Genomic DNA, 21,990 nt, shown 5'->3' with positions numbered 1-21,990 from the left:
GGCAGCGGTGGTGCCTTTGATTAATGCCGTTGCGGACCTGCGGTCGCGGCAAAACGTCCGGAAAATCGGACGGCAAAGAGTTCTTGCGTCGGAAATTTCACACGTTCTGATACGTTGACACTATGGGGTACGAGGTGGCGCCACGAAGCCGTCCAAATTATCGGGAATCCGGAAAGTCGCTCGTTGACTATACATTGGCAACTCCTCCTGCCAACGACAGGGCGTCAAAGACGATTCATTACGATTCCTGTCTGCTACTCGAGCCAGCATTACCGCGACTTTCGATCCTTTCAATAATATTGCCGCTAATTTTCCCTGATAGAGGCCCAAGTTCCCTGAGTTTTCCCTGACTTTTTCCAGACTACTCAAAATCCCTGAGAATTCCCGGTTCTCCCGGTATTCCCGGTTGGTAGACACCATGATTATTCCTAGAGGCTAGTTCTCACCGCAATAAGAAAATCATGAATGTTATGGTAGTGATGGGGACAAGCGCTCTCGCATTGGGGCACTCATTTTTATTGTCATCTAGTTTCGCAAGCGAAGCTCCTTTCCTTTCCTCCACTTTCGGGGGATCGCAACCGGCTGCTCTCTTGCCCGATTGGCAGATACCGATACTGGACATACTGCTGAGAAGCACGGGATATAGTGCAAACCAAGGCGGCCCGGGGCACCAGGTGGTGCGTGTGAATGCGGATGCGAGCACGAATACAACCACGCCGTCGTCGTCTTCAGTTGTCGTTATTTTACCGCCTTCATTTCATTGTGATCACCCCTTACTTGATATGTCATTGTCATCATTCCTTCGTCTTCAGTTTATCGCTTTTATTTTTGCGATGCCATTTCGCTGCCATTCCTTTGTGCTCACGCGAGGGATTCACAGGCTTGAGCGCCACAAGGTTATGTCAAAAGAAACAATTCCAGTCAACTTTGTCGTGTGTTCTATACTTCCAAACACTCGCTAAACAAGAACAGCGCTTTTCGCAAACACTAATGAAGGCTAAGCTTAAACCGATTGTCATAGCGAGTGGGATTCCTATATTAGTTTTGTTTTTTAAGCTTGCAATATGGTACACATATATTTCACTATCAGGTCCTCGCCAAGAATTTAGTTCATTGTCGCGATTCACATTTCACATATCATTAGTCCGAATGCAGTAAATGCGATATTGATGAAAGGATTTTCGAATAGGAAAATAACTTACAGCCTCGAAGAACGCGAGAATGTCTGGCGTTGCCCGTCCAACGCAGTGTGGGTATATCTCTTGAATGTTTCTCTCCTATCAGCCTACTGATTTTTTTTTACTGTACACGCATTTATGACGGAAGTTCCATCCAAGACAACACGTTTAAGAAATTTAATCATCAGGTTGCCACAAACGATATTATTGCAGCTATAAGACATCCTTAATTGCTCCAAGCCAGTACGCGGAGGAGCCAACGTATCTATTGAGAAGGTTTAAGCTAAGCTACGTTTTCGAAATCAGAAAAATTCTACCCTGTCGAGCAGGAAGCACTTTCTGCCTGGCATGAAGGAAATGCCGACTTCAACCTGCTCCGCGCGGACAATACACCACGAATCAAATAACGTGCAGCCTCGTCTCTGCTCAATAAGGTTCAGTATTACGATTATCGCCTTTCACCAAGGTATGTTTCATTATAAAAGAAGGACGACCTTATTGACGAGAGCCATACCTATATGATTTCATCGCAGATATTTACAAAACACATTGCCTGCAACGATAGAGTAAAGTACACAAAAGTTCAGTAAGTCTTTTTAATGGCATTTTATTGTACCGACCTTCAGGAAAATTGGTAATATTCACCCACAAACCATGTTTATTTAAGCCACACTGAGCTGCTAACGCGGTAAGGCCAGCTCGCTCTGTTCGTGCTGAACCTCAAAGCCCGAAAGTTCCTGCCGCACAATAATGACGTGTGCTCAAAGCTAGTTTTGAGAAAATATTGGAATGCTTCTGGGGTATTTTAATTCAATACAAGTGCAGAGAAAAGTACGTATATTCATTCGCGGGGAAGAACACCACGTTCAAGTAACGAATATTGTACACCAGCGATGACCAAGGGTCGGTGGTGTTGATCGTCACGTCCACCGTGACAACAGCGGTCTTTGTTTCTAAGAACCGAGAATTCCCGAGGAGGATTTCATGTGTCACCAGGCTTGCACTACTGCGTGCATTGCACTGCGATGCAGTTCGACCAAACACACTCAAGGAGCACAGAAACCTTGATGACGCCGTCTTCTGCACTCCGCGTCTTACAGCATGGTCTGCTGATGGTTGGGCGAAACAGATGGACTTCTGCCATCAGGTGAGTGCCTTGGCATAAACTGCAAAGGAAAAAACTTACTGGTAACAGTTTTGCTCAACGCACACAAAAAAACATCAGTGAAAATTATAGGTCATAATATGCGCAGCATCCATAGGTGTCATCTTTAGGACAGCTACCCAGGTTAACACTGCATGGCCAAATTAAGTGGCGAGAGGTAGTGTACCGGCGCTGTGGAGGCTTGCATGCGCCCATACTTATAAATTCTGGTGGCCACGCCATTGTCTCTCGTTGCCCTGCTCTACTGCCTAGTCCACTCAACTATAAAATAGTTAATACGCGTCTGCACTTCCTGAAGTGTCAGGCTTCCTCAAAAAGCTGTAAGTTCTGAACGACACTGAACCAATGTTAGCAGACTCTAGGCTATAACACAATTACACAGCATATGCGGTAAGCATAAAAATTTAGACAGACGCGAGTATGAAAGGGCTCACTGACTAATGATGCAGTCGCATTGCGGGAAGAAAATAGCGATATTATTTCTGTATTCCAAATATGCAATGGTCAGCTAAAATCCTGTCCGTTCTTTACATCATCATTATCATCAAAGGCCTCTCCCTACGATCTCCAATTACCCCTGTCCTGCACGAACCGATTCGAACTAGCGCCTGCAAATTTCCTAATTTCAGTGCTCCACCTAGTCTCCTGTCGTCCTCGATTGCATTTTCCTTCTCTTGGTACCTACTGTGCAAACCTAATGGTCCAACGGTTATCTAACCCGCGCGTTACATGACCTGCCCACCTCCATTTTTTCCTCTTGACGTCAATTAAAGTATCGTCTATACCCGTTTGCCCTCTGATCCAAACCGTTCTTTTTCTGTCTCTTAACGTTATGCCTACAAATCTTCGTTCCATCGCTCTTTCCGCGGTCCTTAACTTGTTCTCAAGCTTCTTTGTCAGTCTCCAAGTCTCTGGCCCATATGTCAGCACTGGAAAAATGCATTGATTGTACACCTTCCTTTTCGATGATAATGGTAAGCTTCCAGTCAGGAGCTGGCAATGTCTGCCGTATGCGATCCAACCCTCTTCCTTCGATCAGGGTTCCCTGTGATTAACTGACCTAGGTAAACGTACTCCTTCACAGACTCTAGAGACTGACTGGCAATCCTGAACACTTGTTCCTTTTCCCGGCTAGTTATCATTACCTTTGTCTTCTTCATAATAATCTTCAACCCCACTCTTGCACTCTCTCTATTAAGGTCCTCAATCATTTGCTGTAACTCGTCTGCATTGTTTCTGAATAGAACAATGCCATCGGCAAACCTAAGGTTGCTGAGATATTCACCGTCAATCTTTGCTACTAAGCCTTCCCAGTTTGATAGCTTGAATATTCCTTCTAATCACGCAGTAAATAGGATTAGAGAGATGTGTCTTCCTGTCTGACCCCTTACTTTATAGGTATCTTCCTGCTTTTTTTGTGCAGAATTAAGGTAGCTGTAGAACCTCTGTAGATATTTTCCAACGCATTTACGTAAGCGTACTGTACTCCTTTATTGCGTAATGCCACTATGATTGCTGGTATCTCTACTGAATCAAATGCATTTTCGTAAATGCATTTTCGTAATCCGAGTACAATGCGTATTTCTCGATAATCTGTTTGATAACATGGACGTGATCCACTGTAGAGCATCCTTTCCAGAAGCCAGCCAATTTCCTTGGTTGACTAAAGTCCAGTGTTGCCCTCATTCTATTGGAGATTTTTTTAGCCAATGTTATATGTAATACTGGGAGTAAGCTAGTGGGCCTAAAGTTTTTCAATTCTTTAACGTCTCCTTTTTTGTGTATTAGTATAATGCTTGCATTCTTCCAGTTTTCTGCGACCCTTGCAGTCGATAGACACTTTGTATGCAGAGCCGCGAGTTTTTCAAGCGTTATGTCTCCTCCATCTTTGATTAAATCCACTGTTATTCCATCTTCCCCTGCCGCTCTTCCTCGTTTCATGTCTTGCAAGGCCCTTCTAACCTTATCGCTAGATATAGGAGGAGTTCCTGTATCCTGTTCATTACTGTTTTTAATTGAGGTATCCTGACTCCTCTGGGTACTGTACAGGTCAGTATAGAATTCTTCCACTGCTTTTACTAGATGTTCGAGATTGCTGACGGTATTACCCTGCTTATCTATCAGTGTATACATCTTGGTTTGTCCTATGCCAAGTTTCTTTCTCACCGATTTCAGGCAGCGTACATTTTTTACGGCTTCTTCAGTCTTTCTCACGTTATAATTTGGAATATCCCTCATTTTCGCCTTCTCGATCAGTTATGACAGTTCCGTGCATTCTATCCTATTTCTTGAGTTGGACACTTTCATTTTTTGTCGTTTCTACAAAGACTATAAATAGTTGTTGCTGGCGAAAACGAAAAGCGGGCTGCTGGGGTCAGGCAAACACAGTGCGAGGGCGATAATTATAAAGGTTGCCAAGCAGTGTAGAATGATTGTCCTTCTATCCGGAATTGCTTGCCGAAGCAAATGATAAACAGGGGGCTATCATGCAATGTGAACACGTAACGCCATGCAGGTATGCATTTCTTTCACATTTCCTGGCAAAACTGGCGGCCAAGCCTTTCATTTTCCTTTGCTGGAAGACTCGTCTGCCGATAATTGCTTGCAGGACACTTACGCCAACACGAGGCAACATGCGTGCATTACAATACATGACGTATAAATATTTAGACCAACATGCACATTGCGGACTGCTATCAGAAAGGAGAACAATAGAACGTGCAAGGATCACACAGTAGAGGTAAAAACATGGGCAGGTTCACAAACGCTAAATTCTTATCCTTCGGTAGGTTACACAGAATAAAAGAAGTGTGTAGCTCTAAAATAATGAAAAACATATGACACTGGGGATTCAGAAGTGGCCAGAAAAAAATCGTTGCATTCAGCGCTTGAAATGAGAGCTCAACAAGTCCTGTGCCTTTCGGATTATCATCATACCTGGATCATACGCGTGAAGTCTGAAGATGATGCTCTCTGCAGCAGATAGTTATTTATAGATTACCCTGCGAGAAATTTGTCATAAATTCTGGGCGTGCAGTATAGCCCCAAGTATCAGAATAATATAAATCTAAGAAGCATAATGTTCAAGCGAATACGTGTCTTTAAATATATAAAAGACAATAATTTACAAGTGCTCATATGTAACTCAAGTCAGTTACTCAAGTCAGAAGCACTTACCCTACGCAGTAACGTGTCAGTGATGCTGCCAGTCTGTTTTAAATAGAAAATATTGAAGCTCGTATTGCAACAATAAAAAATATGCAAGTAAACCTTCATTTTAGTATCTTGCATAGGCTATTGCACTGTAAGAAAGAACGTCAAATAACAACTGCGCAAATGTCAACTAATAAACTACGTCATATTGCCAATCCACTTCAAAAAAAAAAAAACTTAACATACAAAGTACTACCTATAACGCTGTGCTGTTTACTATGATCTAAAATGACTGCGTCCAGTCGACGCGTTGCAAAATAGATTCGCCTCACATGAATGCGGAGGACTTGGTGCTGATGGCGGGGAAAGTTTGGAGCGCAAGCTGTGATAGCGCCGCTGTAAGAAGAAGCACAAAAATTAAAATAAGTTTTTAGTAATATATGTAACAGCAAGGGTAGAACGTAGCAACTTTCGTGAACTTAAGTAAATGCTGAGCAGCAGTAGCAAAAAAAAAAATCGATTGCATAATATTTCTAGCTTGTCCCGATGAGACCTTTGCGTAAGAAACCGTCGTGTCTATATTATATGTATAAACTCTCTTGTAGTACCTATAACACAATGAAATCACTTTGTCGTATCTGAGATGTGCTGTCGGGAGATTTTACTATTTACGAGCAGGCGTTCAAAGAGCAACGTAACTAAAATTATTTGAAACAACTTTTTGCTGCTAATAATAATATTTGGGGTTTTACGTGCCAAAACCACTTTCTGATTATGAGGCACGCCGTAGTGGAGGACTCCGGAAATTTTGACCACCTGGGGTTCTTTAACGTGCACCTAAATCTAAGCACACGGGTGTTTTCGCATTTCGCCCCCATCGAAATGCGGCCGCCGTGGCCGGGATTCGATCCCGCGACCTCGTGCTCAGCAGCCCAACACCATAGCCACTGAGCAACCATGGCGGGTATTCGCTGCTAAGCTGTTGAGCATGATGTGGATTTTGGTAAAGGTTACGTCTTACCGTTTAACATAAAGAAGAGCAGTATTAGTTGCATAAATGACGAGCTAATTTATCAAAGACAACATCAATCTTCGTTACTGGATAAAATAATCGAACAGAAGTTGATTATCAAATTATGGCACTCGCTCAATGAACATTTGTCTTTGACACTTAGGCTACACAGCAAAATGTGCCGCACATTTTACTACAATTGGCTGGTATTTGAACTACTCTGGTATACTAGTAATGTAGGATTTAAGACGAGATGAATCAGAAACAGCAAAAGTAATTGAACAATAAATGCCCACATAGATGTCATCCATCCTTAAAGAACTACAAGCTCTAAAACAAACCTAAACACATGTACTCACCCCCAATCATAAAATAATAATAATAAGGGAACAAAACTCTGTAATACCAATGCACTATAGAATACACACGCAACAGTTCATTCAATGATTGCCCACGCTGCTCAACATGCTGCCACATGAACGATGCGATTCAGTATTCAAGAACAGTGCAGGACGTCATGCATAACGGTCATGCGGTATTTTTTCAGCGAAAACAACACAATACGAAACGGACACAGACTGGACAATGGCAAAGTCAATCTTCAGTTGAAACCTGAAATCAGCCGTCTCATACCACACATTTAATAGAACTCCGTTATCCGACTTACGCTTATACTCGTATTTGCATAAGACATCCGTCGGCCCTCGTACGAAAACCAAGGTGACTGTGACAGGGTCTTGCGAAGGACGCCCAGAACCTGTTAGCGATAAGCGAAAGTAAGGTGTGTAAGAATCACGAAAATTTCGCAGTGAAATAATAATGTGATTGCTCATGATATTGTATTGCCATCCTACTATCACCTCTGCTAGAGCTCATCAGAACGCAAGATGCTTCAGCGATTAAAAATAAACGTACACATACACAACGTACTTATAATGTGTATCGCCGTTTCGCCTTCCTTATTAGCACGTTCAAAAGACTCGTCACACATTTAGTGCTAAAAACTACTACAGCAGAAACAACAACCAAATTTATATACGATACATTCATGAATAAGAAAAATTTATAGGCTCCTCGGATCAATTAGGAACTCAACTTTATGTTGTGCACTGTGTAAGCTCTCACAAGCAGGAAGCTCAATGTTAAAGCTGCTAGGACTTGCTGATCGACTGTTATGAATTACGGTGCGAAGCAATTCTAACACAATGCAAGCAACCAATCGATTATTTTGACGGAACTATAAAGGCATAGATTAAGATGCGCCCAGCACGGCCAAAATTTTGGCGCGCCGTAGTAACAGTGCGAACAGTGCGCTAGGTTTTCATAGGTCCAGATATATTAAGTACGTGTAGACGCCATGCGCACTACAATTCGAACATCTAACAGGACTGTCAGGTTTAGAAAAATGGCTTGTCATCTACAAGGAATATAATGCGTGAAACACATTTAGATAGTTTCGCAACTAGAAACGTGTTATTCGCACCCTAATAGGAAAACTCGGGTAAACATAGATATAGAAGCATTTGTGATCAAATGAACATGACCTACAGGAATAGGGCAATAAATCTAAATATCTATACTGTTGCGTGTGGGAAGCCACAGGCAGAAAAAGCTATTTACAGGCTATTTACACTGGAGCCAGGCAGCCTGGCCAACACTCGCTCGCGCCAAGCGCACCGACTTACTTCAACATCTTGAGCATCGCTCGATGATATCGTAATACTACGCCTCCCGGCGGCAAAAGCACCGTCACGGTGCTGTTAAATATCTAAGGCGCGTGGACAGTTGTAGGGCTTGAGTCGGGCGGCGTGGACAATGTCACTGGTTGTCACAGCAGAGGACGTAGTGGGCGTGGCTAGAACGATTTCATAGATGACATCGGTCACTTTGCGGAGCACGCGATATGGGCCTGTGTCACAAGAAAGGAGTTTTTCACATAGGCCAACTTTACTCGAAGGTGACCAAAGCAACACGAGGCTTGCAGGCACAAAATGGACATCACGGTGACGGAGGTCGTAGCGTTGCTTTGTCACTTGTAGACGAGCGCGTGCAAATTGGCGAGTGTGGTCAGCATGGGCGATTGCATCACGGGCATAATCGTCAGTTGAAGCTGCGGCGGACGGAAGCACAGTGTCCAGAGGTAGCGTTGGTTCAGGGCCATACAAGAGGTAAAACGGGGAAAAGCCGGCAGTTTCGAGACGGGAAGAGTTGTATGCAAAGGTAATGTAGGGTAGAGGCAGGTCCCAGTCACGGTGGTCGTCTGAAACGTATTTGGATAGCATGTCTGTAAGGGTGCGGTTCAAACGCTCAGTGAGGCCGTTCGTTTAAGGGTGGTAGGAGGTACCAAATTTATGCTGAATGGAGCAGGCCCGCATGATGTCGTCAATGACTTTGGCAAAAAACGTACGGCCACGGTCTGTTAGCAATTGACGCGGAGCACCATGCATCAAAATGATATCATGTAGAAGGAAGTCCGCAACGTCAGTTGCGCAACTGGTCGGAAGAGCACGGGTTACGGCGTAGCGGGTCGCGTAGTCAGCCGCGACTGCAACCCACTTGTTTCCTGATGTAGATTCCGGAAATGGGCCGAGAAGGTCTAAGTCTACACGATGGAAGGGCTCGGCAGGGATGTCGAGCGGCTGTAGGTAACCAGGGGTGGGCTGGGAAGGCTTCTTGCGTCGTTGGCAAAGCTAACAAGCGGCGACGTAACGTCGTACGGAAAAGGCAAGGCCCGGCCAGAAAAACCGGCGACGTACACGGTCATAGGTTCGAGATACGCCGAGATGTCCTGCCGTTGGTGCGTCGTGGAGCTCTTCTAGAACGGTTGAACGGAGGTGTTTAGGTATGACAAGTAGGAACTCAGAGCCGTCCGGATGAAGATTACGACGGTACAGAGTACCGTCGCGGAGGACGAAGAGGCGTAGAGTGGCGTCGGCCGGAGAGTGTTCAAAACGGTCGATGAGTCCTCTGATGTTAGCGTCACGACGTTGCTCGTCGGCGAAATGAAGCAGCTGCAACACAGAGAATACATAAGCAGCACTGCTAATATTGGAGGAGTCAGGGTCGTCAACAGGGTAACGCGACAGGCTGTCAGCGTCTTGGTGCAGGCGGCCAAACTTGTAGACCACAGAATACAAAAATTCTTGTGGTCTTAAAGCCCATCGACCAAGCCGGCGTGTAGAATCTTTTAGGGATGAGAGCCAGCAGAGAGCATGATGGTCAGTGACTACGGAAAAAGGGCGACCGCAGAGGCAAGGACGGAACTTCGCAACCACCCAGACTACAGCAAGGCATTCTCGTTCCGTAATAGAATAGTTGCGCTCCGATGGTGTGAAGAGGCGGCTTGCATAAGCAATAACGCGATGCTGGCCACGCTGAGGCTGGGCTAAGACGGCACCTACGCCATGACCGCTGGCATCTGTACGCAATTCTGTAGGGGCATCAGGGTCGAAATGGGCGAGAATGGGTGGTGAGCAGAGAAGAGTGACGAGCCGAGAGAAGGCGGCGGCTTCTGCAGTACCCCACGAGAATTGCACGCCTTTCTTCAAAAGATTAGTGAGGGGTCTAGCGATTGCCGCAAAATCTTGAACAAAACGACGAAAGTACGAGCATAGCCCGACAAAACTTCGAACGTCTGCGGCTGTCTTCGAAACCGGAAAGTCTCGGACAGCGCGAGTTTTGTCAGGTTCAAGCTGTACTCCGGAAGCATCAACGAGGTGGCTCAGAACAGTAATTTAGCGGTGGCCGAAACGACATTTCGACGAGCTAAGTTGCAGCTTCGCCTTTCGTAACACATCAAGTATAGCTGTTAGACGCTCAAGGTGAGTGTCGAACGTGGGCGAGAAGACGATGACGTCGTCGAGGTAGCAGAGACATGTGGACCATTTGAAATCACGGACCAAGGAGTCCATCATACGCTCAAAGGTGACAGGGGCATTGCATATTCCAAACGGCATTACATTAAATTGGTATAGGTCATCAGGTGTGATGAACGCGGTTTTTTCTCTGTCCATATCGTCAACAGCAATCTACCAATATCCCGAACGAAGATCAATAGACGAGAAATAGCTGGGACTGTGCAGGTAGTCAAGGGCGTCGTCTATACGTGGCAGCGGGTAGACGTCCTTCTTTGTAATGTTGTTCAGATGGCGGTAGTCTACGCAGAAGCGCCACGTGCCGTCCTTCTTCTAACCAACACCACAGGTGGCGCCCAGGGACCTGAAGAAGGTTCAATGATGTTTTTATCCAGCATTTTTTTTTACTTCGTTTTGAATTACTTGGCGTTCCGACGCAGAAACTCGATATGGTCGTCGGTGAATAGGCAACAGGCAACATCGCCAGTAAGAATCCGATGCTTGACTGCGAGCAGTCTGGCCTAAAGGGCGATCGTCAATGTAAAAATATCTCGGTAGGACGATAATAATTGGCAAAGCTCTTCAGCCTGCGCCGAGGACAGGTCCGTCGCAACCATTTTCTTTATACTGGGATCGGCACCCGAGGCTGGCGCGAGGGGCCTGCTAAGATTGCGAGAACCATCGGTCGATAACGCTGCCACTTCTTGGGGTCGCCGAGACAATCAACGGTGGTAAGGGAAATACCTTGCGGTAGAATTTGCTTTGCCAATCCAAAGTTACACACAGGCATGCGAGTGCGGTTCCCAGTAATATGAAGTATACTGTGAGGCACTGTACCGTCATACCTTATTGAAATGTCGGGCAGAGGAGTGACGAGGTACTCGCCATCAGGAACTGGTGGAAAAGCAAGACTGCGAGTCGGCCTAGTTCGCGCAGATCTGTGGGTATATAAGCATGTGGTTCTTCAAAAATAAAACCAGTTGTTAGAAGGCGCTCGTCCTTGTGTTTCTTCTATTCTTCGTCCCTGTTTGTTGCGCACAATAAGTTTCATGGTGGAAAAGACAACAGTTCAATGTAGGCTATTGACTTTGGCTGCAGGCGAAGAAAGCCGGTGGGACATAAGCGGCAGTGGGGTGTGTCAGACGGTTCTGCGAGCATCGGCAACTCAAGGCGAAGGGTACTGGAAGAGCAGTCAATAAGAGCAGAATGTGCGTAGAGAAAAATCGAGGCCGAGAATGAGGTCGTGGGGGCAATGAGCAATTACGGTGAAGAGGACAGGAGTGTGGCGGCCGGCGATGTTGACGCGAGCCGTACACGTACCTATGATAGGCACAGTAACGCCATCCGGAACGCGGACGACGCGTGCCGACCCTGGGGTGAGGAGCTTGTTCAGTCGTTGTCGAAAGGCAGCACTCATATTTGAAAGATGTGCTCCTGTATCAATGAGTGCCTTGACAGGATAACCGTCAACGTCAACGTCAAGAAGGTTTCGGTTCGTGGGTAACATGAGCAGAGGATTTGAGGGCAGGGTAGACAACGCAGCCTCACCGTCAGAAGCTGCAGTGCCTAGTTTTCCGGCTGGATCCGGGAGGCGATAGGCAGCGAAGAGAAGCGACGGGGTTGGAGCGAACGAGACTGATGGCGTCGAGGTGAGGGCGAGCGGCTGTACCGAAGGTTAGGAGCAGGAGCATCAGCGGCACTGGATTCATGGCGGGTGGCATAGGGAACTGAAGGTCCAAAGGTGCGGGAATAAGCGGCGGCGTATGTCCGAGGAGGTGGTGCCCATCGGTTACGGCAGTGACGAGCGACGTGGCCGATGCGACAGCAGTGGAAGCAGGTCGGCCGGTCATCAGGGGTACGCCAATCGGACGGGTTTCGGCGAGATGTGGCGGAAAAGGACTGCCGAGGACGAGGATGGCCGCTAGAGAACTGGGGAACGCTGGGTTGAGACGGGGAACACACGGAGTTCAGACCCATGTTCTCGAATTCCTGTCGGACGACGGCCTGGATCATCGCAATGGTGGTTGCTGTCGGACCGGGAGGAGGCGTGGGGAAAGCTGGCGAACAGGTGGCCTCGAGTTCGCGGCGAACAATACGGGTGACGTCGTCACAGGTGGTGGTCTGACGTGGTCGACCATCACATGTCGACGTAGCAGCAGCGTTGGGTAGCCGCGTGATGTGGTGTGTGATACGGCGGCTCTTAGCTTGTTCAAGGCGACGGCATTCTATGATGATGGCGTCGATAGTCGAGACGTTGCCTAAGACAAGCAAATTGAAAGCGTCGTCGGCGATGCCTTTTAGAACATGTGACACTTTATCGGCTTCGGACATAGCATCGTCAGCTTTGCGGCATAGAGCCAAGACATCGAGGATGTAGAAAACGTACGGCTCCGTAGATGACTGAACACGAGACACAAGAGCCTTTCTCGCGGTAGCCTTGCTCCCAATGCGGTCGCCGAATAGTTCCCGTAGCTTCTTTTTGAAACTGTCCAAACTGGTTATCTCGTCGTCACGCGTTTGGTACCACACGTGTGGGGTGCCGCCGAGATTAAAGATGACATTGGCGAGCATAATCGATGGGTCCCACCTTGTATTAGCACTGGCGTGTTCATTTAGCTTGATCCAGTCATCAACATACTGTCCCTCGAGGCCAGAGAACACACCTGGGTCGCGATGTGGGGCGACCGTGACGATTGCAACGGTGGGACAAGCCGAAGCCGTTGCAGAGGTGGGCGCGTCACCGAGAGGCATGGTGACAAACTCGGTGTGCCGACCAATTCTGAGTTCCATGGTGAGGACGGGGATCACTGACCTCCACCAGAATGTTGCGTGTGGAAAGACACAGGCAGAAGAGGCTATTTACAGGCTGTTTACACTGGAGCCAGGCAGCCAGGCCGACACTCGCTCGCGCCAAGCGGACCGACCAACTTCATCGTCATTTTCGCGGCGGCTCGTCCCTTGAGAATCACTCGATGATATCTTAATAATATTTTTGTACCCCCTACCTTATTTTCGGCACGTTACCACTGTTCGCCTGAATGTTATCTTCCCACTATTGTAGTGTCGATGTAGGGCATCGTTTTCTTCCATTTAACTATCTCTATTTGAATACCAGACTAGGCAATAATTTTTATTTTTGCATTTCACTTGAGTTGATCCCAATTTAGACCAGCCAAGGACAACATTGTGGACCACATTAAACCTAGATGCCGCAAAGAGGTCTGGTTTGTATTCTCAAGCGAATGCTTGCCGGAAGGCCTAAATTGAGTTTGGAACGTCTGAACTTTGCTGCAGGAATATAGGTACTTGTTTTATAAAGTGCAATATTTTATTTTTACATTACTTGAACCGGAATGGGAAGACCAACGGCCACACTGGTCTGTCTAATTTCTTTAGGCGCACAAAAATGCCACGAAAGGCAAAGATTGTGACTTAGACATTATGCGAAGGAAGAAAGAACGTTGCAAGGAATATCTTAATTTCATGATCTTAATATATTGTTGTGTTACTGATAGAACGGGTCGCAATAAAACAGTGCAAAATACATAACTTCCCCATAAAACGTGGGCTAAAGCATGCGCGTGAGAAGTTGTTTCGGAACTGGGACGATGTGCACATCGGCTACAGAAATACTTTATACTTATGGTTAAACTTTTCTTCCTTTTAGTCTATTGCTATAGCCTACAAAGAGACTCAAAGCACTTCATTTCGTTTACTAAAAATGAAGAATTTCTACCAACCTCTCCATTGAAGAAGCAGAAAAGAAGGGCAACGCAGAGTCCCTGAGTGTGAAAGTGAAGAAAACAAATCAGAAACCCTTCCGAGTTAGTTGGCAGGGTTGCTTGATTTACATTCGTGTCTGCAGAAGTTATTTATGCGCGAGAAGCACGTGGTACTTCATTTTAGAAGGATTCAACAGGAAAAGAAATCATGCAATGTGATGTTCGGCGCTGGCATTTTTGCTACTCAACGTGGACTTGCCAGACATACTTGGTTACAACCAAATCAAACATCTGGCATAAGATTATTAACAGTGTAAGGATGAGGGATTGCTGACACTGGAGCTAGCGGTTTGGTAAGAGTGCTTGCCTTTACCACTGCAAAGACAAGTACCCTTAAAACAATGGCTGTATCCTTTAATCTCCAGATTCACGTTGACGTCTGTTGCATTTGAAAAACACATAATAGCTCACTAACCTATAGCGCTTAAACATCGCAACTTTTTTTTTTCAGGTCAACAGCATATAGGTGAGTGAAAGGCCACTATAAATACGCGTTTTGTGCTAAATCAAAAGCTACGTGCATTCGATTGACTCTGGAGCAAAGCTTTGGAGACAGCCCAAAAGTAACGTACCTGCAAGGACGTGACCAGCGCTGATATAATCTCGTAAGCAAGGAATATGGAACCCTTGTCTGGTCTGAAGGGTGTCACGACGTAATGCAATCCCAACAGGGGCAGCAAAATTACTGTGGCCCGCACAGCTTTCCTACAAAAACGTGACAAATGAAATTTAGCAGAAAGCGCACTGCTAAGTAGCATCCTCTTTGATTGTCGTTGTTAGGAGTCCAAAAACTCGATCTTTTTTTATTATATCTAATTCATTCACTCTTTGGACCAAATTCGAGCGCTTCCTTCAATAAGCCAGCTTAATTTACCTGAGGTTTCCTCCACCACATGCATCCATTTTTTCATGCGACATATCAGTCATACAATGTTAAGAGCTAAAAGCAATAATCTCAGTCTGTGCAACTTGCGAGACCCAATAAATAATAAATATAATAATGAGAATCATGATATTCATCTGCGGGATGAACTGGAAGACTGCTTTCAGTTCTTGCTGTCCACCTGTGCATCGCCGAATACAGCTGCTATCTTTTTTTTAGTTATGGTGTGCATGTGATGATAAGCCATTGAAACTATTTTCGTTTACTTGAGATTTCATTTGATACAGAAACACAACGCTAGCATGTCTTACTCTTGTAACATTAGCATTCGCGATCGTATCACTGCAACTTTCAGCGAATCAAAGGTAAATATTGAGGTAGAATAGTGCATTAGTGGTATCAGATACCAGGCAGACCAGCCTTACCCGGAGTGCTTGTATGCTGATCTAAGGAAGACAAAGAAAGTAAATATCGACGGCTACACCAACGCAAAATTTTTGCATTATCTGTTGGCCTATAGCTACGAGATAAAGGTGGCGGGTTTTTACGATATGCTGTTTATTTTCTGGCTCTTTTCCGCCTATTCCTCATCCATTCGTTATTGTTCGGAAGAGCATGAATAACATCTCGTAGGTGTTTTGACATCAAATCACCACGGCCCCTCACCCATGGTGGTGAAAATGAGGAAGGGAGGTGCAAGGCATGAGTGCAATCTGGGCGTGCCCTCTTTGACTGGTGCGCGCAGTTCATGACGCCGGCAATTTAGACAGTTTTCTGCACACCGGTTAACCCCTGTACGAAAAATAATCACTGTATTTCTTTACACACTCATTAAGCTTGAAAGCTGGAAAGGGCCTTAGAAAGAAATGCCTCAAAAGCGGAAACATGCTTTGAAATTTATCATGTCGTCGTTCCTGCCCCAACAATTATTAGAAGCGGTTCAACCTTTTCGCGAAAGTTCCTAAATGGCAATTTTCTCCAAAGAAACTCTAGATGAGATATTTATATCCAGAGGCATTATGGGTAACCTAGCAGTCTAAAGGGATGTAGTGCTTCAAAGGGTACGTCTGCAATATTATGTTGTCTAGTCCCATCTTTTTGTTTGGAACACGCTCAGCTTGAACGTGCACTGCGCAACGCTTAGCAACAACCCGGTGACCGCGCTGTGGTTGCCGAGATGCAGTGGCGTAGCAACAGGGGTGGCCGGGGGGCCGTGGGCCCCGGGTGCAAGGGGCCAGCGGGGGGGAGGGGGGGTGTCATATACGTCTGAAGGCACCCGGAACTTGTTGATATCCTCGCTTTCCTCGACTACACCCGGGGGGGGAGGGGGTGACAGAAGACCTATGGGCCCCGGGTGCCAGAGGACCTAGCTACGCCACTGCCGAGATGCATAGTACGTGATGGATCACTTCGCCTTCACTGCAAGTGCTACAAAACACAGGTTTCGCTCGACGATTTCCCGATTTGGTCCACCAGGCGGAAGCTTACCTTGTGCTCTCATTGTCAGGAGAGTTCACAGCTCGAAGTTTCGTGACCAGGACTCTCACTATGTTCACGAGAAATGCGAAGCTCAACTGCGTAAACGAAAATAGAGAACAACAACTTAAGTTATAGCATGACAACGTACCGAGAAAAAGTAAGGCATTGAAAACTTGACTCTACTTCACAGTTTCTTCCAACTTAATCAAAACCCTGATCTGTGATGTTCACCTGCGGAACAGGCCTATAGTTTTAAAAATGGATGAATATTTTGATATGGTGAAAAATGTCCGACAATTACCATACTCGCTAATGCGAAATTTGAGCGCCGCTTTAAACGTATTTTCATTTTGCGATATACTAAAGCAAAAAATTTAAGACCTACACTGGCAGTGGGCCAATGCCCACTGCCACTTGAATTCCACCTGCATGAGGTGCATTAGCTCAATTTTACTGCTGTATTGAAGCAAAAGCCACGTCAAACACATTTCAGACGCATTTTCTGAGTGGAGCGGACGTCAAGTTACAACGTCACGTTCACCCTGTACAACACGAGTGTTGTCATCATGGTGAAAACGCATGCATGGCGTTGTCAGCATGAAACAACACCCACATAGAAGAAATCTTGGATGGCATAACAATGCGGTAATCTCACAGTATAAAATGTGCACGACATCGTCAACGAAGGCAACGCGCGATGTCCCTGCCGTGATAGGTTAAATGTACTGTACAGCATACGTATCTCACCGTATTATTGTAGAATGTGGATATGATTAGACTGTAGCATGTGTAAATTCATTTTTAATCAGTTTTACTGGCCCACACTTCAACGGAGCCGTGCCATAAAGGTGTGAATAGCAAACAACTTACCAGAATTGAGATGCAAACGGGAACGCTGAGTATGTACGTGTACCAGACGTCGTGTTCGACCCAGCACCTGCAAACAGGTAACAGAAAGCTTTAGTGAGAAACATCGCAGCGAAAAATACAGCGGCAAATATTGTACTTTCTGTTGTAAACACATTGACACTACAGTTGATGGACGGAGTGAATGAATCACATTTTTAGAAGCTTCACAACCAAAATCGCAAGATTTACACATCGCAAAAAGTGGAAACAAGTGTCACCAGAACCTTGCCCCTTTCGGCTTTCGGAAGTTTTCAAATGAAGTGATATGCTCTCACTATTACATTTCGGGACAATTGTGGAAGGCGAGATGTTTCGCTTGAAGATCTGACGTGTGAAGATGTGGAAGTAAAGTTTTTGCATCCAAGACAGCCGTTTCCTTAGCAGCGCTGCTTTCTTTAGAAGTGAATTACCATTCACCTGAAAGCCACTGAATGCTGAGGAACAAGTAGCCTCAGGTTGTACTGCATTTATGTTTAACCGCCACGATCGAAGCTAAACAGGCAGAATGAGAAACAAGTACTCACATCCTTGATGCTTCATTGTCAAGGCCACGGGTTACTCCATAACCAATGGCTGGAATCAAAGGAAAACCTGCACGTGCAATAAATTTTGTTGGGAAATGCCATTAGCCAGAATGTAGAAATTCTTGGTATAATAACCATTTATTCACTCGCTGTGCATTTTGCTCTGTAGCTCACTATAACTGGTTCGCTCATTCATTCACGCATGATTGCCCACACTCCCTCCCTCCCTCTCCCTCACACACACACACACACACACACACACACACACACACACACACACACACACTCGCTCACTCACTCACGTAATCTCTCTCTCAAGCGCACAGGTGCTAAAGCACGCACGTGTACACACACAGACACACAGACGTGCAATCACGCTTACTCAGCTCAGTTAGTCTCCTACACCCCATGTCTTTTAGCCTGGACTGAATACACATGCACGCTATACTGCTCTTACAACAATCAAAACTTTTTACGGTACGAAAGTAAAGACGAAGAATGTTTAGAACACTGGGCGTACCCCATCCAATCAGCAAGAACCACTTGATGATGTTGTCCTCGGCGATAAATGCAAGAACTAGCAGAGTGTGCAAATACAGGCCCTCGCAGAACATCCAAAGGTAGTTGCACAGCAGAAAGTACTGCGTCACGACGTGCAGAACTTGGCACCATTTCTGCAACAGAAGGTCAAAATGTCTCAGTAAATGAAAAAAAGCCTTTAGGAATACGAGTCACTGTTTTTAGATCAGACTCTGCTTATTGCTGCCTTACCGGGTTCTCCTCGATCACGTGTGGTTGTGAGATGACGTTGATGTACCACAAAATCCAGCAGAGGTTGTTGATTATGAACGATGTAAACAAATTTTTGTGAATAGTAATCCGCCGGCAGCGTAGTGCTCTGCGAAGAGAAAAACTACAGTTATTCTTTTTTATAAAAGGAAAGGTTAGCATGTCAGTAACTCTTTCGCATACAATACCGATGAAATACGATATTGAGATATAAACATATATCAGCTTATGCTTTGCAAGATTCTCCATCTCAGTACTCAGGTGTGTTTAAATGTTACCGACACATTTGCACACCACCGGGATTTTCTAAAAAATCAACGAATGCTAAGCCAGGAAAATCGGGCAAATCGCCGACGCTGGCACTGCTTTGCTTATCCGCGTTTCTATTTTCACTTCGCTAACGCGACCTCAACGAAACCCTGTCGAGTTCTGCGTCCTCCTCTCCTCTGGTCAGCCAATTAGATAAGAAATACGTTTCAAGATAGGCAATGTTATTCGCTCTGAAAGCAAACAAACATGACCCACTATAAACGAAGAGAGCATTTCATTGGGCTGTTCAAACAGCGCTCAGTATCTCTGCCCGATTATTGCGTGAGCTACTGCGCAAATTTGACGTCAGAAGATTCGAATGAAAATAAATTGGAATAGTGTTACGTTATAGGGCTCCAAGTCTAAGTTGTTTCAAATTTGCTATCCTATCGTAGTATATTTTGGCATGCGCGCTTCAATAACTGATAAACTCTTTAGCTTCGAAATCACGGAACATCCTTAGTAATAATTTTTTTGTTGGGACGGGGCGGGGGAGGGCCGCAGGTGTGCTCGCTATCATGCAGGCTACCTTGAACAACATTCTCTATTCAAGAAGGAAGGCGAAGGAAAGAGGCAGCTGGAATGCGCGGCCTGCCGCAAATTATTTAAAAGCGTTAGGCGCAAAGTTTGTAATTTCGGTGTTCTAAGAGTTTGAACTTTCTTGGCATTGGTCAAAACAGCCATATTAACAAACGTTTCCACGTGAAATAATTAGAAGCATTCTCTCTTCGTCTGTCTGTGTCTTATTTAGAAATAAACACAAGTGAATGCATTCGCCTCTTCGTTGAAAGCGCCTCAGTCGCCTCCGTACGCTTGACGATGCCGAATTTTCAACATTTCAAGTGGATAGTGAAATCTGCGGTGATAGAAGTTTGGATAGGGCCTTCAGGCTTGGAAATTAGTGGTTGTTCAGTGTGCTCGGTTGAAGCCAGATAGTTGTAATATAACATGTGCTGAAGAGACCATTTTCAAGCAGTGAATTTAGTTGTTGACGACGATACACACATAAGCTGTAATGCACATTATCAAATACGACAGTCTGCACAGTTCCCGTAGTTAAATTTATGTGCATGTTCGGCTTGGATGTGCACCTCCCTCCTGGTATATTTTTACACCATGTATGGCAAACTTATTTAGGTGAAACCCGAGCTAGCCTAACGCCAATGCTCACCTGAAGTAACAAAATATGAAGATTGATATAAGGAGAGCGACGAGTGATATGGAGTATCCGGTCACGTACAGGGAATTGACCAAGTTCCGGAACTGAAACATGAGAGAAAAGATTATTACAATGCGCCACTATTCTGGCGGAAACATAGAGATATATTTGGCCGAGTAAAGCCTTCTTTTATGCTGTCTAACAGCTCGATACATTTTGATCATTCTTGATCAAAAATCGGCCATCTCGCAATGCTTCCGCCACATTTCCACGTATTTACCGTGTAAACAAGTTATGATTAGTGAAAATCGTACGTGATGCTTTCCGAAGGCAGGTGCCGGCATCGATGGTCTAACGTTACTACATTAACAAAGCATGGTAAATCAAGGTCCACATAGCAAACTGAGTAAACACATTAACACGTGGCAAACGTTATAACAAAAATTTGCCGGCCCACAAGGCGAAGCCGTGATGCGACAGCTCGGGCGTCAAAATGCGCATATGTCTTGCGCCCTGGGTTTTCTGTTTTGCGGTATCTGTAGGAACAAAGGGAACAAACAACCGCAGATGCCCGGCCTGTGTCCTTTCGTGTAGAAGCTGGAACATTAGTCGGTGGTGCTTCTTGACTGAATAGGTGGCACTCCCCGGTGGTGGAAAAGCGGATAGACAGGAGTATTTCGTCTGTCTCCTTCCTATCCTGCCTTTCGCTTCTATCTTAGTTTATATTCTTTGAACTCGGCACTGGATTAAAAATAAGCTGCAGAAGACAGCGTCAAGCAAATCATTTTAATCTATGCGCAAGGAGCCAGGCACAGTGTTGTCCGGTCGCCGTGTTCTTCGCTGTATCATTGGCATAGTAGTCAAAACAATGTAGTAGGTGCCACCGAATATAGCGACTTTCTTTTTAAATTGTGCACAGACGTGCTTTCGGTCATGACTTTCTTAGAACTCATTAGGTCCAGAATGCTTCATATGTAAGAAACTCCGAACAATTGATCACGGTTCTCTTCATTGCTGTGTGGGAGCTTATTCTGGGACGGTTGGCAGCGCACGATAACTAAATATTGTCTGCAGATCCCCATGGCATCTGACATTTATTATTAGGTGATAAAGATGAAATACCTCTTGTCCTTATAAACTCAAGTAATTTTTACTGTATACAGTGTTCCAGTATGGCTGGATTCTACTGAAATGGAGACAAGGGCAAGCCCGGATGTATTTTCCTGATCACATTAGTCCTTTTTAAGATAAAAGAGTAAACAGGGTTATCGTCCTGAGGTGCGGCATACCAACGTAGAACCATTGGGAGCCTTTAAAAAATGTAAATGACGTGACTAGTTATGATGTTTTAGGATTTCTTTTTAAATAGGTAGGCATTTCTATGCCTACACAACAAGCAAACCCGCCCGTCTATCCGCCTGTCACGTAAGACGAATTTATGTAAATTACTGTGTGAAACAAAACAAAAATTCAAAGGAAAACGATGGCAGTGGTAGTTTAGAACTTACAACCCCACGCTCAGAAAACGCATGCTTTACCCACTGGACTAAACATCCACGCTTTCAGATGGTGATCTGAACCATATGAATGTGTTTCATTTGATTTCATTTATTATCACCTTGAAGGCCCGAAGGCATTACCCAAGGGGGAGGGGAAGGGGGGACACTACAAACACGTGTATGAGTGGTTACGTACAAAAAAATATTGCTGTTATTGTGTGACTTTAAACAATAAAAGAAAAAATTCGAATTTAGAGAAGTAACACGGCAATACATACGCAAAAAAAAATCTAGG

At 45.3% G+C, this 21,990-nt stretch overlaps 1 protein-coding gene across 2 annotated transcripts in view; it reads right to left on the bottom strand.

Annotated features, from left to right (window-relative positions):
• Nucleotides 1-1,799: 1,799 nt before the first annotated feature.
• LOC139059462 (calcitonin gene-related peptide type 1 receptor-like) overlaps nt 1,800-21,990 on the bottom strand; it is a 148,863-nt gene continuing 128,672 nt past the window's right edge. For both annotated transcript variants that reach the window (XM_070537899.1, XM_070537893.1), the window contains exons 9-19: nt 20,209-20,300; nt 18,711-18,837; nt 18,460-18,613; nt 17,940-18,006; nt 17,377-17,443; nt 16,516-16,601; nt 14,717-14,849; nt 14,103-14,144; nt 7,176-7,265; nt 5,829-5,892; nt 1,800-2,344 (exon numbers count right to left, since the gene is read on the bottom strand). In XM_070537899.1, coding sequence (XP_070394000.1) covers nt 2,322-2,344; nt 5,829-5,892; nt 7,176-7,265; nt 14,103-14,144; nt 14,717-14,849; nt 16,516-16,601; nt 17,377-17,443; nt 17,940-18,006; nt 18,460-18,613; nt 18,711-18,837; nt 20,209-20,300 — 945 coding nt within the window. In that variant the 3' untranslated portion in view covers nt 1,800-2,321. The remainder of the gene's footprint in view (nt 2,345-5,828; nt 5,893-7,175; nt 7,266-14,102; nt 14,145-14,716; nt 14,850-16,515; nt 16,602-17,376; nt 17,444-17,939; nt 18,007-18,459; nt 18,614-18,710; nt 18,838-20,208; nt 20,301-21,990) is intronic.

This window comes from Dermacentor albipictus, chromosome 1 (assembly GCF_038994185.2).
Source record: "Dermacentor albipictus isolate Rhodes 1998 colony chromosome 1, USDA_Dalb.pri_finalv2, whole genome shotgun sequence".
Lineage (NCBI taxonomy): Eukaryota > Metazoa > Arthropoda > Arachnida > Ixodida > Ixodidae > Dermacentor > Dermacentor albipictus.
The sequence above is the reverse complement of the archived record's forward strand: the minus strand, read 5'-3'. Positions and strand labels throughout refer to the sequence as shown.